The 16,358-nt window shown below is 37.7% G+C and overlaps 1 protein-coding gene across 1 annotated transcript in view; it reads left to right on the forward strand.

Moving 5' to 3' along the window:
* LOC124365864 (discoidin domain-containing receptor 2-like) overlaps nt 1–16,358 on the forward strand; it is a 194,197-nt gene that overhangs the window by 128,574 nt on the left and 49,265 nt on the right. Inside the window, 1 exon segment of the mRNA XM_046822345.1 lies at nt 12,009–12,181. Within this exon segment, the coding sequence (XP_046678301.1) occupies nt 12,115–12,181 (67 nt within the window). The 5' untranslated portion in view covers nt 12,009–12,114.

A 16,358-nucleotide genomic window follows, 5' to 3' on the forward strand; every position in this document is an offset into this window, starting at 1 on the left:
TAATAAAAATATGAATGTTTCATGTGGCAAGATATGTCGAGAAATATTTCATGTGCACACTTTACAATATAATCTGTATTTGCTTTGCCACTCGAAAACACTTCATAAAACTGCATTTATAATAGAAAACAATGATATTTATGACTGTGTATATCCACCTATAGAATTTGGCTTGCCATTGATGTCTATAACTCCAAAAGGCATTCAAAACTTTTCTTTGGTCTGCCGAGTGGATGTAAAAATGCCTTTTCTTTATGATTGTCTGTCTATCTGCCCGCAGAACTTGGCGAGATAGAAATGATATATAGACTTGAAGTTATGTATCCGACCCTAGTGACCCTTACGCGTGACACAGATTAATACTTGTGTTTAAAATCAAAAACATCGTTGGGCATAACTGGTGTTATTAAAACATCTTTACTAAAAGATTCTTTTAAGAACCGTAAAATTGATCCAACCATGCAAAAACACGAACAATCGAGGTCATTATGTAATTAAGGGAGGCTGTAACGCGGTGGTTCCAATAAATATCAGGTAACAACACAATCAGTGGTGTTTTTGCAATGTTATGTAAAAAGTGCTATTTAGCGTTATAATCTGTCGGTATAATGCAACTGTTACCACATGACCTGTCGTCGTCTGATGGGCCGTAATGGACGGTACAGAAACGATGTCCTGCCTGAGGCGCGGCGCGGCAATGGCGATAAACATCACTCTACAATACCGACACACGGCCACTGTGAACTACTTTCTGCTCACGGGCACCATCTACACATCCACACGTGTAAGACTACTTCGCCAGCGTTCCCTACGTGTGACGTTCGTGACATTTTACACGTAAACATCTCCCTACAATACCGACACACGGCCACTGTGAACTACTTTCTGCTCACGGGCACCATCTACACATCCACACGTGTAAGACTACTTCGCCAGCGTTCCCTACGTATGACGTTCGTGACATTTTACACGTAAACATCACCCTACAATACCGACACACGGCCACTGTGAACTACTTTCTGCTCACGGGCACCATCTACACATCCACACGTGTAAGACTACTTCGCCAGCGTTCCCTACGTATGACGTTCGTGACATTTTACACGTAAACATCACCCTACAATACCGACACACGGCCACTGTGAACTACTTTCTGCTCACGGGCACCATCTACACATCCACACGTGTAAGACTACTTCGCCAGCGTTCCCTACGTATGACGTTCGTGACATTTTACACGTAAACATCACCCTACAATACCGACACACGGCCACTGTGAACTACTTTCTGCTCACGGGCACCATCTACACATCCACACGTGTAAGACTACTTCGCCAGCGTTCCCTACGTATGACGTTCGTGACATTTTACACGTAAACATCACCCTACAATACCGACACACGGCCACTGTGAACTACTTTCTGCTCACGGGCACCATCTACACATCCACACGTGTAAGACTACTTCGCCAGCGTTCCCTACGTATGACGTTCGTGACATTTTACACGTAAACATCACCCTACAATACCGACACACGGCCACTGTGAACTAATTTCTGCTCACGGGCACCATCTACACATCCACACGTGTAAGACTACTTCGCCAGCGTTCCCTACGTATGACACTTTACACGTAAACATCACCCTACAATACCGACACACGGCCACTGTGAACTAATTTTCTGCTCACGGGCACCATCTACACGTCCACACGTGTAAGACTACTTCGCCAGCGTTCCCTACGTATGACGTTTCATGACACTTTTACACGTAAACATCACCCTACAATACCGACACACGGCCACTGTGAACTACTTTCTGCTCACGGGCACCGTCTACACATCCACACGTGTAAGACTACTTCGCCAGCGTTCCCTACGTATGACGTTCGTGACATTTTACACGTAAACATCACCCTACAATACCGACACACGGCCACTGTGAACTACTTTCTGCTCACGGGCACCATCTACACATCCACACGTGTAAGACTACTTCGCCAGCGTTCCCTACGTATGACGTTCATGACACTTTACACGTAAACATCACCCTACAATACCGACACACGGCCACTGTGAACTACTTTCTGCTCACGGGCACCATCTACACATCCACACGTGTAAGACTACTTCGCCAGCGTTCCCTACGTATGACACTTTACACGTAAACATCACCCTACAATACCGACAACACGGCCACTGTGAACTACTTTCTGCTCACGGCCACCATCTACACATCCACACGTGTAAGACTACTTCGCCAGCGTTCCCTACGTATGACACTTTACACGTAAACATCACCCTACAATACCGACACACGGCCACTGTGAACTACTTTCTGCTCACGGCCACCATCTACACATCCACACGTGTAAGACTACTTCGCCAGCGTTCCCTACGTATGACGTTCATGACACTTTACACGTAAACATCACCCTACAATACCGACTCACGGCCACTGTGAACTACTTTCTGCTCACGGGCACCATCTACACATCCACACGTGTAAGACTACTTCGCCAGCGTTCCCTACGTATGACACTTTACACGTAAACATCACCCTACAATACCGACACACGGCCACTGTGAACTACTTTCTGCTCACGGGCACCATCTACACATCCACACGTGTAAGACTACTTCGCCAGCGTTCCTACGTATGACGTTCATGACACTTTACACGTAAACATCACCCTACAATACCGGACACACACGGCCACTGTGAACTAATTTCTGCTCACGGGCACCATCTACACATCCACACGTGTAAGACTACTTCGCCAGCGTTCCCTACGATATGACACTTTACACGTAAACATCACCCTACAACACCGACACACGGCCACTGTGAAACTAATTTCTGCTCACGGGCACCATCTACACGTCCACACGTGTAAGACTACTTCGCCAGCGTTCCTACGTATGACGTTCATGACACTTTACACGTAAACAATCACCCTACAATACCGACACACGGCCACTGTGAACTACTTTCTGCTCACGGGCACCATCTACACATCCACACGTGTTAAGACTACTTCACCAGCGTTCCCTACGTATGACGTTCGTGACATTTTACACGTAAACATCACCCTACAATACCGACACACGGCCACTGTGAACTACTTTCTGCTCACGGGCACCATCTACACATCCACACGTGTAAGACTACTTCCACCAGCGTTCCCTACGTATGACGGTTCATGACACTTTACACGTAAACATCACCCTACAATACCGACACACGGCCACTGTGAACTACTTTCTGCTCACGGGCACCATCTACACATCCACACGTGTAAGACTACTTCGCCAGCGTTCCCTACGTATGACACTTTACACGTAAACATCACCCTACAATACCGACACACCGACACACGGCCACTGTGAACTACTTTCTGCTCACGGCCCACCAATCTACACATCCACACGTGTAAGACTACTTCGCCAGCGTTCCCTACGTATGACACTTTACACGTAAACATCACCCTACAATACCGAACACACGGCCACTGTGAACTACTTTCTGCTCACGGGCACCATCTACACATGTCCACACGTGTAAGACTACTTCGCCAGCGTTCCCTACGTATGACGTTCATGACACTTTACAACGTAAACTTCACCCTACAATACCGACACACGGCCACTGTGAACTACTTTCTGCTCACGGGCACCATCTACACATCCAGCACGTGTAAGACTACTTCGCCAGCGTTCCCTACGTATGACGTTCATGACACTTTAACACGTAAACATCACCCTACAATACCGACACACGGCCACTGTGAACTACTTTCTGCTCACGGCCACCATCTACACATCCACACGTGTAAGACTACTTCGCCAGCGTTCCCTACGTATGACGTTTCGTGACATTTTACAACGTAAACATCACCCTACAATACCGACACACGGCCACTGTGAACTACTTTCTGCTCACGGGCAGCCATCTACACATCCACACGTGTAAGACTACTTCGCCAGCGTTCCCTACGTATGACACTTTACACGTAAACATCACCCTACAATACCGACACACGGCCACTGTGAACTACTTTCTGCTCACGGGCACCATCTACACATCCACACGTGTAAGACTACTTCGCCAGCGTTCCCTACGTATGACGTTCGTGACACTTTACACGTAAACATCACCCTACAATACCGACACACGGCCACTGTGAACTACTTTCTGCTCACGGGCACCATCTACACATCCACACGTGTAAGACTACTTCGCCAGCGTTCCCTACGTATGACGTTCATGACACTTTACACGTAAACATCACCCTACAATACCGACACACGGCCACTGTGAACTACTTTCTGCTCACGGGCACCATCTACACATCCACACGTGTAAGACTACTTCGCCAGCGTTCCCTACGTATGACGTTCATGACACTTTACACGTAAACATCACCCTACAATACCGACACACGGCCACTGTGAACTACTTTCTGCTCACGGGCACCATCTACACATCCACACGTGTAAGACTACTTCGCCAGCGTTCCCTACGTATGACGTTCATGACACTTTACACGTAAACATCACCCTACAATACCGACACACACGGCCACTGTGAACTACTTTCTGCTCACGGGCACCATCTACACATCCACACGTGTAAGACTACTTCGCCAGCGTTCCCTACGTATGACGTTCATGACACTTTACACGTAAACATCACCCTACAATACCGACACACGGCCACTGTGAACTACTTTCTGCTCACGGGCACCATCTACACATCCACACGTGTAAGACTACTTCGCCAGCGTTCCCTACGTATGACGTTCATGACACTTTACACGTAAACATCACCCTACAATACCGACACACGGCCACTGTGAACTACTTTCTGCTCACGGGCACCATCTACACATCCACACGTGTAAGACTACTTCGCCAGCGTTCCCTACGTACGTACGACGTTGACATATGACATTTTACACGTAAATAGAGCCGTATATTTAAAGCAGGCATAGAAGATTTTGTGGTTGCTTAAAGCATGTAAGCACATAGAATTGATTGCAGTACTTTGTCTGTCTTAAAACACTTATTGCTTACGTACTGACTATTTAACTGTGGCAAATGCCATAGTTGGTGCTGCTCGTATATGCGAACCATTTAAAATGGCCCTGCAGTGAAAAATTGTTTTATGGAAATTATTTCGTAAATAATCTACAATGTTATAAATAAATAAAAATGTCTTTATTTGCAAGCGTTTCTTAGTACTGTTACTGTTTTTCACAACAACTCAAGTCACTGAATGCCTTTAAAACTAGATAACAAAAACTAAACTAAACTAAATTTAAACAGGTACAATAAAATCAAGTGGCTAATTTAAAATAATGCAGTGGTTGATAATAATACTAATAATAGCTTAACTAAGTTGATTGTCAACAATCAAAAAGTCTAAGTTTCCTTTTAAATGAGGAACTACTGCATTCTTTTAGACTAAGGGGGAGGTCGTTGTACAACTTAGGGCCGAAGTATGAGAAACTCCTTCTTCCGACTTCATATCTGACTCTACGAAAGTTTAGCAGATAGCCATGGCTGGTGCTACGTTGCAAGACCTCCTCCCGGAACAACAACCGCTCACTCAGGTACCGTGGTTCCTTGTGTGATAGGATTTTGTGGACCATGCAGCACGTCAGCATCCTGCAGACGGATTCCATTGGCAGCAACTTAGCAGCATCCCGAAAGGGGGATAATACGTGATCAAATTGAAAATGAAACGTATAGCAGAGTTTTGAAGTCACTGAATGCGATCGAGACTTCTCCTTGTCTCATTTAACAATTTAAATGTGGTGCAGTATTTAAAGTAAGTAAGGGGTATACGTTTTATCAGCACGGAAACGAATTGAAGATACACATTGTTACTATATTTGTGGGGAGAGTATATCCAGTGATTTCGGAGGCCATTCTCTCGTATTAGTTCATGTTCAGAGAAAATTACATTATCGCTAAAATCGAGTGCCTTCTCTGTTCAAAGACCGAAACAACACAGAACTATAATAGCAAAACAGAAGAGGTACGTGGAGATTTAGGTTGTCTGGACGTATGCAAAAATATATGTAGTGGAGTTGAAAGTTTAAATTTTTTTTAAAGGGAAGTAAAGAGTGGCAATTTCAACCAGCTGTTTCAGTCCAACAAGTGGAGAGAAGAATATCGATTTATCATTTGCCAACCCTGTAGTCTGGGAACTGGCCTCTGGTGGTAGGTTTGAACCAGTAACTAAACTGTTGAAGACGTGGAATAAAAAACTAAACATAGATTAATGAACGCTGCATGGTACCAAGCACGTTCGATAGATGAACAACAATAGTACGCGTCCTGTGACTGTGAACCCTTCTGAACTAATGCTGAATAGGCTCAGAAGTTTACTATCCATGTGCAAGGTAACTCACTCAAAAATAAAATAATAATTAAATATTCAATTGACATTTGAATAAGCAATACAGAAGTATCCTTTATAACTGTTGTAACATTGGATTTAGTAAATAAGTCTGATAATATTTGCAGTGGAAGAGGGAGAGCTAATGGCAGATATACAGGATATTGAGGTGAAAGGCCGCGATTATATAAAGCGTCCATTGACACGCCGGTAAGAGTCCTCCAAATAATAGGGTCCACATCACTGCTTCTGACGTTTATCGATTTAATGGGCCGGATTTATTTCGTTTCATTTTAACCTCATATAATTCAGCCACTTTATGATTTCATTTTACGCCGTACTGTTTGTTTCAGATTATTAAGTCGGTTTGAAAAGTGGACACTCTTTTTGATTAATTTAGTTCTAACTGTATAATATCGATATTTGTAGAGTTTATTTATCTAAATAACGGTAAACTTTAATTAATTACAGTATCATTATTATGTTATACTACTGCAACATTTTCTTGGAAATATTGTACTAGATTTATATAGTAATAGTTTATTGTGTATTCAAAGTTGGTTATAATGGGTTAAAAAAGACAAAATTAGTATGCCGTACACTAAACAAGGTTAAAAATGCATCTTTTAAATTAAAAAAAGCGAAATTTTACTACGCTGATCTTGTTTCTTGCCAATAACAAGCGCACATGTACAAGCAATCCATAGTAGTGCAAAATACCAAAGATGCCCGCGTGCAACAGATGCATTTATGGTACTATAAAATGCTGAATGTAAATTATAACCTACAGAGCCATACTGCGTATGCCATTTTTACAATTCTGAAGAATTGATAATTTTGACAGGTGGAAAATGTTCATAACGCTCATATTGTAACTGCAACCTCGAGGGTAGAAAGTCCTACGAAACTCTTGGAGAGGAAAATTCTAATGGTGCATCCTAACCGACAGAAACTTCGAAAAGGAGCAACAAATGTGCCACGACTCTACTATTATAAGCAAACATCCACCATATACAAATACACTACAAGTATTCTACCACGAAAGTAAATTTTCATTCGTGTATCAGACAAAAATAATATACCAAATATGGCCGTGGTTCCAGCATAAACCAAGAAATGTTGCCTTAAAGACAGCTGATGATCCACCAAAAACGATCCAACTTCCTCTCAGTTCTCAGTTAGACACGATCAGATTGTGTAACACATTCCAATCTTTTACTTATCTGTTTGTACTTATGTTCTTACATAATTACGCGCAAAAGTACTCTGTACTAGTGTTTTATAAATGCAGCAGGATATAAAGGATTTAATTAAGAGGATTTATACCGCCGTTTGACCTACTTTTCAACAAAATATTAATTGAGTTTGTTGAATATGGACTTAATAGTTAGAAAGACTAACAATAAAACACTAACACTAGTCAATAGTCTAACAACGCAACGCAGTTTTATAAATATCTACATTTTTTTATTAAAAAAAGAACTCCATTTCAGCTTGAACCGGTCCAGGCAGGCTTTGCAGAATCCTGTACAACGTTTTACTGCTAGCCCCTCTACCTTGCACCAATGTCTCCGCCCCCTCTCTACCCTTTATATACCACAGAAACGCAGTAGGACACGCATCTAGCAAGAGATAACACGTTATTATACAAAATAAGTTTATATACAAATTAAGTTATTTAGAAATATAAATATTTTCCAAAATTAATATTTTAATGTGCGCAATAACTTATGTGATTTTTAGTGGTAAGTTAATAACGATAAATATTAACCATATTTTTGGTTGTTGCGTTAAACTCTGTCAAATTTAAAGTTTCTATATCATATAAATTTACTATTTTTATTCTAAACTATGTACAAGCCTCGCTCAGAATGTTTCTAACTGGCTTTATACAAATCGTGTTTTCTATAACTAGAAGTAAATTATGACTGAATAATGTGTTTTGTGTAGGAGGTGTTAATTATGTATACTAACTACACTTGCGCACTGAAGTGCTTGCTATTATGGTGGCATTTTTATAATTTATCTGCTAAGTTAATACTTTCTGTGGTGTGAAGCACCCACTCCCTTCACAATGCTAAACTAGACGCCCGGGGCGACTGCTACCGGCCCTTTCGGACCTAATTTTAAATGTTAATTATTAAGATAACTTGTTGAACTTAAAATGTTATTCTTGTTTTTTACTACTGAATGGCATGGCTGAACGCAGTAACGGTCTCAATGCAATGCTCATTGAAAGTACCTTCAAAGCTGACGCCATAGCGTCTCTCTCGCGAGAGAAATAACCAATGGGATAAAGAAGAGTTGTATGGATTTTTATCTAATAACAAAATACTGGGCCCACACTGGCGCCTAATAAATCAGAAGCATTCCAGTCCAGAATCGATAATAACACGATACAGGCCGGGCACAGTTCCCATAATTCAATAAACCAACTGCGGCACCATCGTGTGAGCGTTATCCAGTACAAACACCGCGATGTTATCGCCACAAGTGAGTGATGTCCACCCTTAGGCGCTGGCCTCCTAAATGGTTTATAATGTGCCCCTAATAGATTCAACCGTTTCACCGCGTTACAAGAAACGTTGTCTTCGAACCACAATTATGGCTAGGTTATTCTATGGATCGAGACGAATCAGTTTTGTCTAAGTAACATAGGACTAAAGTACTTTGTATACTATTGAAACCTGCTACTTTCATCAATACACTCTCACCTGTAAGTCAAGTGAGTTTAGAATGAACCTTGTCACTGTGACATTTTTGAATTCAAGTAAAGTAGTAAGTATAGTTTTAATTTGCGAATTTAATTCTGTAGGATATACAGACTAAATCCAAAAGTTTAAATTATGATTTACTTAGCCCTCAATTATCGAGTTTTCACTACACACACTTACAGACGAACTATGAGTTTTTTTATAACGTAGCTTTAAAGTAGCTAAGTTTTAAGTACTTTTGACAATAAGCCAAATTTGAAGCTCAATTTAAATAACTATTCTATAGTTTTAAAAATAGGATTTTTTAAAATTTACATTGCGATTGTGAGATTCATTCCGTTAATTTAGGCTACGTCGTAGCTCTTAGATTTCCCATGTAGGCTATCAAACTCTTAATGTTTTTACTGTACTATAACAATATTATATATGTTTTCCCTCTTTTATACTTTTTTTTTCGAGAGTGTAACAACATATAAAATGAAAAGAGCTTATTTCATTTATAAAGTTACATTTAATATAATTTTATAACTTATATTTTGTCATAGATAATATTTTAATTACGATTCTCACGTAATATAGCATGTTTACCACTAAGTATTTTTACAATTACTTAACACAATAACAAAAATGGGTGTCATAAAGGCCTGTAATGTGAGACGCTGTCCAACATTTATAATAGCAGAGGAGTGTCTATCAGTTGATGTCCATGAAGGCAATGACGGTCTTTAATATTCTGTTGCATTTCTAGGATTCATTGCGATACACCACAATATTCTGTATTTTTTACCCCTGATTTTATTACTTCCCAATTCCACAAAATAATGTGTTGTCCGCTGCTCCATTTAGTAAAGGAATATTTAATAATAACAGGGTAAAGATAAAAATATAAAAAATTCTTAAGTTTATTTAAGATATGATAGGATTTTAAAAATATTTATATATTAAATATTCTACCGGATTCAGCATGTGCCATAACATATTCACACGTAGCAGTGGTTATTCTGGTACACATTGTCTTATTTGAAGGGATTCCAAAACACTTAGTGTCGCCCTGCATGTTAGTCAGCTTTGACAGGGGAAATAGTGATAATAATTCAGTAAAATATAATTAAAGTCCACAGAGGGAGATGGGATCAGGAGCCCCCGAGCTGGGTGGATGATAGAGGGGTCGGTGATGGATGGGACACGTGAGGGAATCAAATTGGTTCTCAGTAAGGAGCTCGATGTACAGTCACAGTCATGAAACGTTTTTCCAACAATGAGCACAACTTTACATCTTACGTGTTTCCGTTATCAGTAGTCTTCTCGTATCCTACAAGTACAGGTGTAGTCGTCACTGACTAGTGACTGTGTCTTTGTACTCATTCTAGAAATGACATTTGCATTATGGAATTGCCGATAGATGACAATTAGATAACTAAATAAGAGCAGTAACAATTTAGGTAAGGCAACAACAGCGAAATGAATTATTCTTGCCATGTTGTACACTTGTCGCTTAAAAGGCTTCGCTGTGGTCTAATGTAAAATATCAAGTCTACAGCTCATTTAATTGTTTACAGACAGAACGACAGACAATCGTAAGGCAAATAAATATTTACTCCTTTCGGCAAACAAAAGATAGATTGTGTAAGCCTACTAGGCTTCAAACAATCTTAGCCAGATTCTTTGGTTGGGCATGCAACATCGTGGAACTCATTTTGGTCTATGTACAAATGCATATATCTTGAAGCAAAATTGAAAGACTTCAGATGAAATCTTACTCCATATACCATTACCACATGATACATTCACGTATTTGTTCAATTTGTTAAGTTGGGACTCATGTCAGTATTTAAATAACAAAAGTCTACACACCAATGAAAAGTGAAAATTCACTTAAGATGATGAGGTATGTGTTGTGATGGTTAGGCTATACGATTAATTTATCAAATTTTAAAATATTTTATGAGTATACTGTGTTTGTTTGCAAATTTAATTCACCCTACTATATTTTCGTAACCATAATGGTTACTCATAAGATTTATGTATAAAAATTTCGCTTACCCTCAGACATGTCCTATGGAGTGACAAAGTGTTGTGTGTTTATCAATGAAGCTCGGTGGAACATGTTTGGACCCGTTTGTTCTCAAGAAATTGTGCGGAGAGACAGACTGATATAAATGAATGTTTTCAGTTCCTCTAGTGATACTCTTCGCAAATAGTCACTCAAGTAATACTGCTGTAACACAAATGTATAACACGATTATGCCACACACAACTTAGCTATGCTGAGAAGGGTTAATTCAACGCGAATGTGCGTGGGAAGGTCGTCTCCTCCACCGTAATTTTGGATCGTATCATACAAATCGCAATGCATTGAATTGTGTACCTGATGAGACATCAAGAATACCTCTTAATCTGGATTACTGTGAGCCTAAGTGTGTCGGATGTCAAAACGATGCAGATGGTTTGCTTTTAACGTCTTCATCAATGAAATGTTTTTGCATCTCTTCAGAAGATGTGGACTCCAGATTCCAGGAGTCAAGACATTTACAGTGTCAAATTTCACACACTGTATTGAGTTAGAATTAAATCAGAGCTAGTTATGCTAATGCTATTGTTTTATTTCATTATTTGCTTTAGTTATTTTAATATTTTTCTTGACTTTTTCAATTACTTTTAGAATGACCATGATACATTTCTTCTTCAAGAACCTGTAAATAAAAATAGATTTGTCCACACAATCATAAATATATAAATATTTAAAAATTCTATATTATTAGGAAATCCGTTGTTAATCAATAGATAAAAAAACATTATTTTCAAAACCGTTACAAAAAAAATCCGCTTATTTTAATAACTAGTTTATTGATATTTCTTGTTCTAGTTCTAATTTTGTTGTTTGTTCCAGGCTTTAAGTGGTGCGCCGCGTTAACAACTGTTGCAATGACGTCATCGTGACTTGTGCCACGGAGATGCAGGCCAGACGGGCCTCCTGAGTGGCAGATACTGACGTCATGGCTGGACTGCTGGTGTTCGCCCTGTTACTTGTCAACGGGTTGCGTCATAGCGTCGCTAACTCAGGTGAGATCACCAGTTACTAGTGAGTAACACACATAACACTTTGTCCAGAGAGAATTTAAATGATAAAGTGGCCCTTGCTTTATCCGAAACCGCAAGTTCTATTTATTCGTATATTTTGTTTCCGACATAAACTACACCATACATTAATGCCCCAAACAATTTTTGTTTGAAACTTTTATACATTAAATTTATTTGAAAAGATCAACTGCTTTTGAGATGGAGTAGTTTTGTTTTCTACATCATCTTATAATATCTAGGCATTAATATACACAGCAAACCATTTTAAAAATATGTATCTAAAAAAGGAAATAAGAAAGTTTTTGTAGAGGTATAGGTAGCTGTACAATGGTACTTGGTTTCGAGAAGAGCTTAATTAGTGGTTAATAAAATTAATATTTATATTCAAATTCAAATTCCTTTATTCACAATTGCACAACATGTACAGAATAGTGTCATTACATTACTTTCTACAAACTCTAAGATACATTTTAAGAAATTCATGTACAAAATTCTTCTGTATATTAAAAAAAGATGGCTAAGGCTTTTTATAATCTTTTTTTACAATAATTTTATTTATAAAATAATAATTTATTTAATTGTGATCTATTTAGCATACTAAAACAGCTTGATTATACTTGATATTTTACACAAATGATATTACAAACTACACATAACAATATTACAAATAATATTTATACTATCGGTATATTATTAAAGTAAAATAAAAAACTCCTCCAATACATACAGGGGCCTGCCCAGTATCATTGTTTTCAGCTTAGTTTTGAATTTATATAAGTCCTCTATTGTTTTAATTTCTTTAGGCAGTCTATTGAAATATTTTATACCTGAATATGATGGTTTTTTTCATACATCCTTAATTTATGTTGGTCAAAAGCCAGGTCATTTTTACACCTTGTGTTATATTTATGATTGTCTCCGTTTCTCACAAAATTATTCAAATTTCTTTTGATGAACAGACACAGCTCAAAAACATACTGGCTATAAACAGTGAGAATACCCAGCTCTGAAAAATGAATCTTTACTGAATCATTCCATTTTAATTTTAACATGATACGAAGTGCTTTCTTTCGCAAAATTAGAATTCTATTCAGATTAGCTTTACTTGTACCACCATATACTATAATACCATAGGCAATATGTGAATGAATTAATCCGTAGTAAATTGTTTTGAGTGTATTCAAATTAGAAAATTTTGACATACGTTTCAACGCAAACAAACCGGAAGATATTTTGCTACAAATTTGGTCTATGTGTGAGTTCCATTTTAAGTTTTTATCTAATTTTAATCCTAAAAATTTTGTTTCATCTACATTTTCTATCATTTCTTCATTTAAAAATATATTAATCCTATCCAGTTTTTTTTACTTGAAAATGTAACATATTTTGTTTTTAGTGAGTTTAACAGTAATTTTTTTGAAATTAGATATCAAAGATGACAGACTAACATAAGCTGAGGTCTCTATGTCTTCAACTGACTTTCCTGATATTTTCAAATTTATGTCATCTGCGTACAAACAAATGTTCTCAAAGTGACTTGTATGGGGTAATCCTCTGATGTAGCACAGAAAAAGTAATGGACCCAATATAGATCCCTGTGGGACTCCATATTTCACAGGCTTATGGTCAGATTTAACACAGGATAACTGTTTAGAATTTGAAACAAAATTTATTTCTACAAATTGTAACCTATCCACTAGATATGTATTAAACCAATTAAGTGCCCTTCCTCTAATTCCTAATTTATGTAGTGCATCAAGCAAATCACTATGTCCTACACTATCAAATGCTTTACTCAAATCTAAGAATACCCCTATTGTTTTTTTACCCTTATCTACCGAATCAATAATTGACTCTATCATTTGTGTAGCAGCACTAATCACTGATTTCCCGGGACGAAAACCGTGTTGTTCTTTATCAAAAATATTATTAATTTCTAAGTATTTTGTTAGTTGGATTGACATGGCTCGCTCATAAATCTTAGCAAATGAAGATATCATAGAAACTGGTCTGTAGTCTGATGCACATTCCCGTAGGCCCTCTTTAAATAAAGGTTTAACCTTGGATATTTTTAATTTTTTTGGAAAAATCCCACTGATAAATGAGGAGTTAATTAAATGAACAAGAGGTTGAATTAGACACTGTCTAGCAAGTTTAATGACTGGAATCGGTACCTCATCATAGCCTGTTGAGTATTTATTTGGAAAGGACATGATAATTTTTTCAAGATCTATTTCTGAAATATTTTTAGGTATAAAAAAGTTTTTTGTTTGTAATTTAATTGGTTGATCTTCACCAAATGACTTAGTTGAGTTAAGTTTTAGTTTTGGTAAGATTTGTGAATCAACCATATTTATGTAGAAGTTGTTAAACATTTCTGAAACTGTATTAGGATTATTAACAACTAAACCATCAATATTTAAAGCTAATGGTCATACAGATAGCGAAAGAGTACATATGGTTAGACACTGATGATAAATATGAAAGTGAATTTCATGAATTAAAAATAAATGTTTTGTTGGTGGCAGTGAAATTAATAAAATTTACTTATCTGTATAATACTTATATTTTCCTGTAAAACGTTAAAAAAACAACAAGCTGAACCTTTAGCATTTAATTTTAATAGGATGAATTGATACTGTCGTTTCATAGAACTGTTAGTAGAACTATTCATATAACAATCGGTTTCAATTGTTCCAAAACATATCAGTTGCGTATTTTACCGATCCAGCATATTTTTATTTTTAAAGTCCTGTGATTTACATCAACTTTACATAAACAATGCAACAAATGAAGACTATTTGTTCAACCCGTTCAGAGGGAATGCTAGGTGTGACATACTCGCACTACCTGTAGTCTGTAGTGAACCACTCACTAAAAGTACTACAGGACAAGACAGACTAGAGACTGATGAATATTGTGTGGTTTCACTACAGGACAAGACAGACTAGAGACTGATGAATATTGTGTGGTTTCACTACAGGACAAGACAGACTAGAGACTGATGAATATTGTGTGGTTTCACTACAGGACAAGACAGACTAGAGTCTGATGAATATTGTGTGGTTTCACTACAGGACAAGACAGACTAGAGACTGATGAATATTGTGTGGTTTCACTACAGGACAAGACAGACTAGAGACTGATGAATATTGTGTGGTTTCTTGCGCGCAGACGGATGAATATTAGAGCAGCCTTTGGGAAATCACACAAAGTTCTTCCCTTACGTCGTCAAGGAAAGTCGTAAAGTAAAACAATGTTCGGTCCACCTCAGCAAGTTTAAGTTGCAGGTATTGGCTTAGAGGTGGAATTTAAATCGGTGAATTAAGAAAGTCGTAACTATTACCACCTAGTTTTAGACGACAACTAGAAAGGAATTATAATATTAACAATTTAATCAATAAAGTTTGATACTAGTGTTAAATCATCCGGAGGATGTTTAGCTCACGTTTAACTTGTTTAGTACTTATAACCTAATTGCACAAACTTATTAAAGCTCAATTTAACTTCTGCAACTAATTTAGTTAACAAAATCTCTTCTTAAACAAAAAGAGTTGTTACTTTAGTGTAGGACATAGTAGTATGAAACTTGTATGTATGATATAATCGGATTGAACCCAGTAATCACAAAACATGTATTGGAGTTTAATTAAATTTCCGGAACTAATTTAGTTAACAAAATCCCCTCCTTGAAGTAAAATAGTTGTTCCTTTAGTGTATGATATAATCGGATTGAACCCAGTAATCACAAAATATGTATTGAAGTTTAATTAAGTTTCCGGAACTTATTTAGTTACCAAAATCCCCTCCTTGAAGTAAAATAGTTGTTCCTTTAGTGTAGGATGTAATCGGATTGAACCCAGTAATCACAAAATATGTATTGGAGTTTAATTAAGTTTCCGGAACTTATTTAGTTACCAAAATCCCCTCCTTGAAGTAAAATAGTTGTTCCTTTAGTGTAGGATATAATCGGATTGAACCCAGTAATCACAAAATATGTATTGGAGTTTAATTAAGTTTCCGGAATTAATTTAGTTAACAAAATCCCCTCCTTGAAGTAAAATAGTTGTTCCTTTAGTGTAGGATATAATCGGATTGAACCCAGTAATCACAAAATATGTATTGGAGTTTAATTAAGTTTCCGGAATTAATTTAGTTA

The sequence above is a fragment of the Homalodisca vitripennis genome, chromosome 1 (genome assembly GCF_021130785.1).
Source record: "Homalodisca vitripennis isolate AUS2020 chromosome 1, UT_GWSS_2.1, whole genome shotgun sequence".
NCBI classification, from domain to species: domain Eukaryota; kingdom Metazoa; phylum Arthropoda; class Insecta; order Hemiptera; family Cicadellidae; genus Homalodisca; species Homalodisca vitripennis.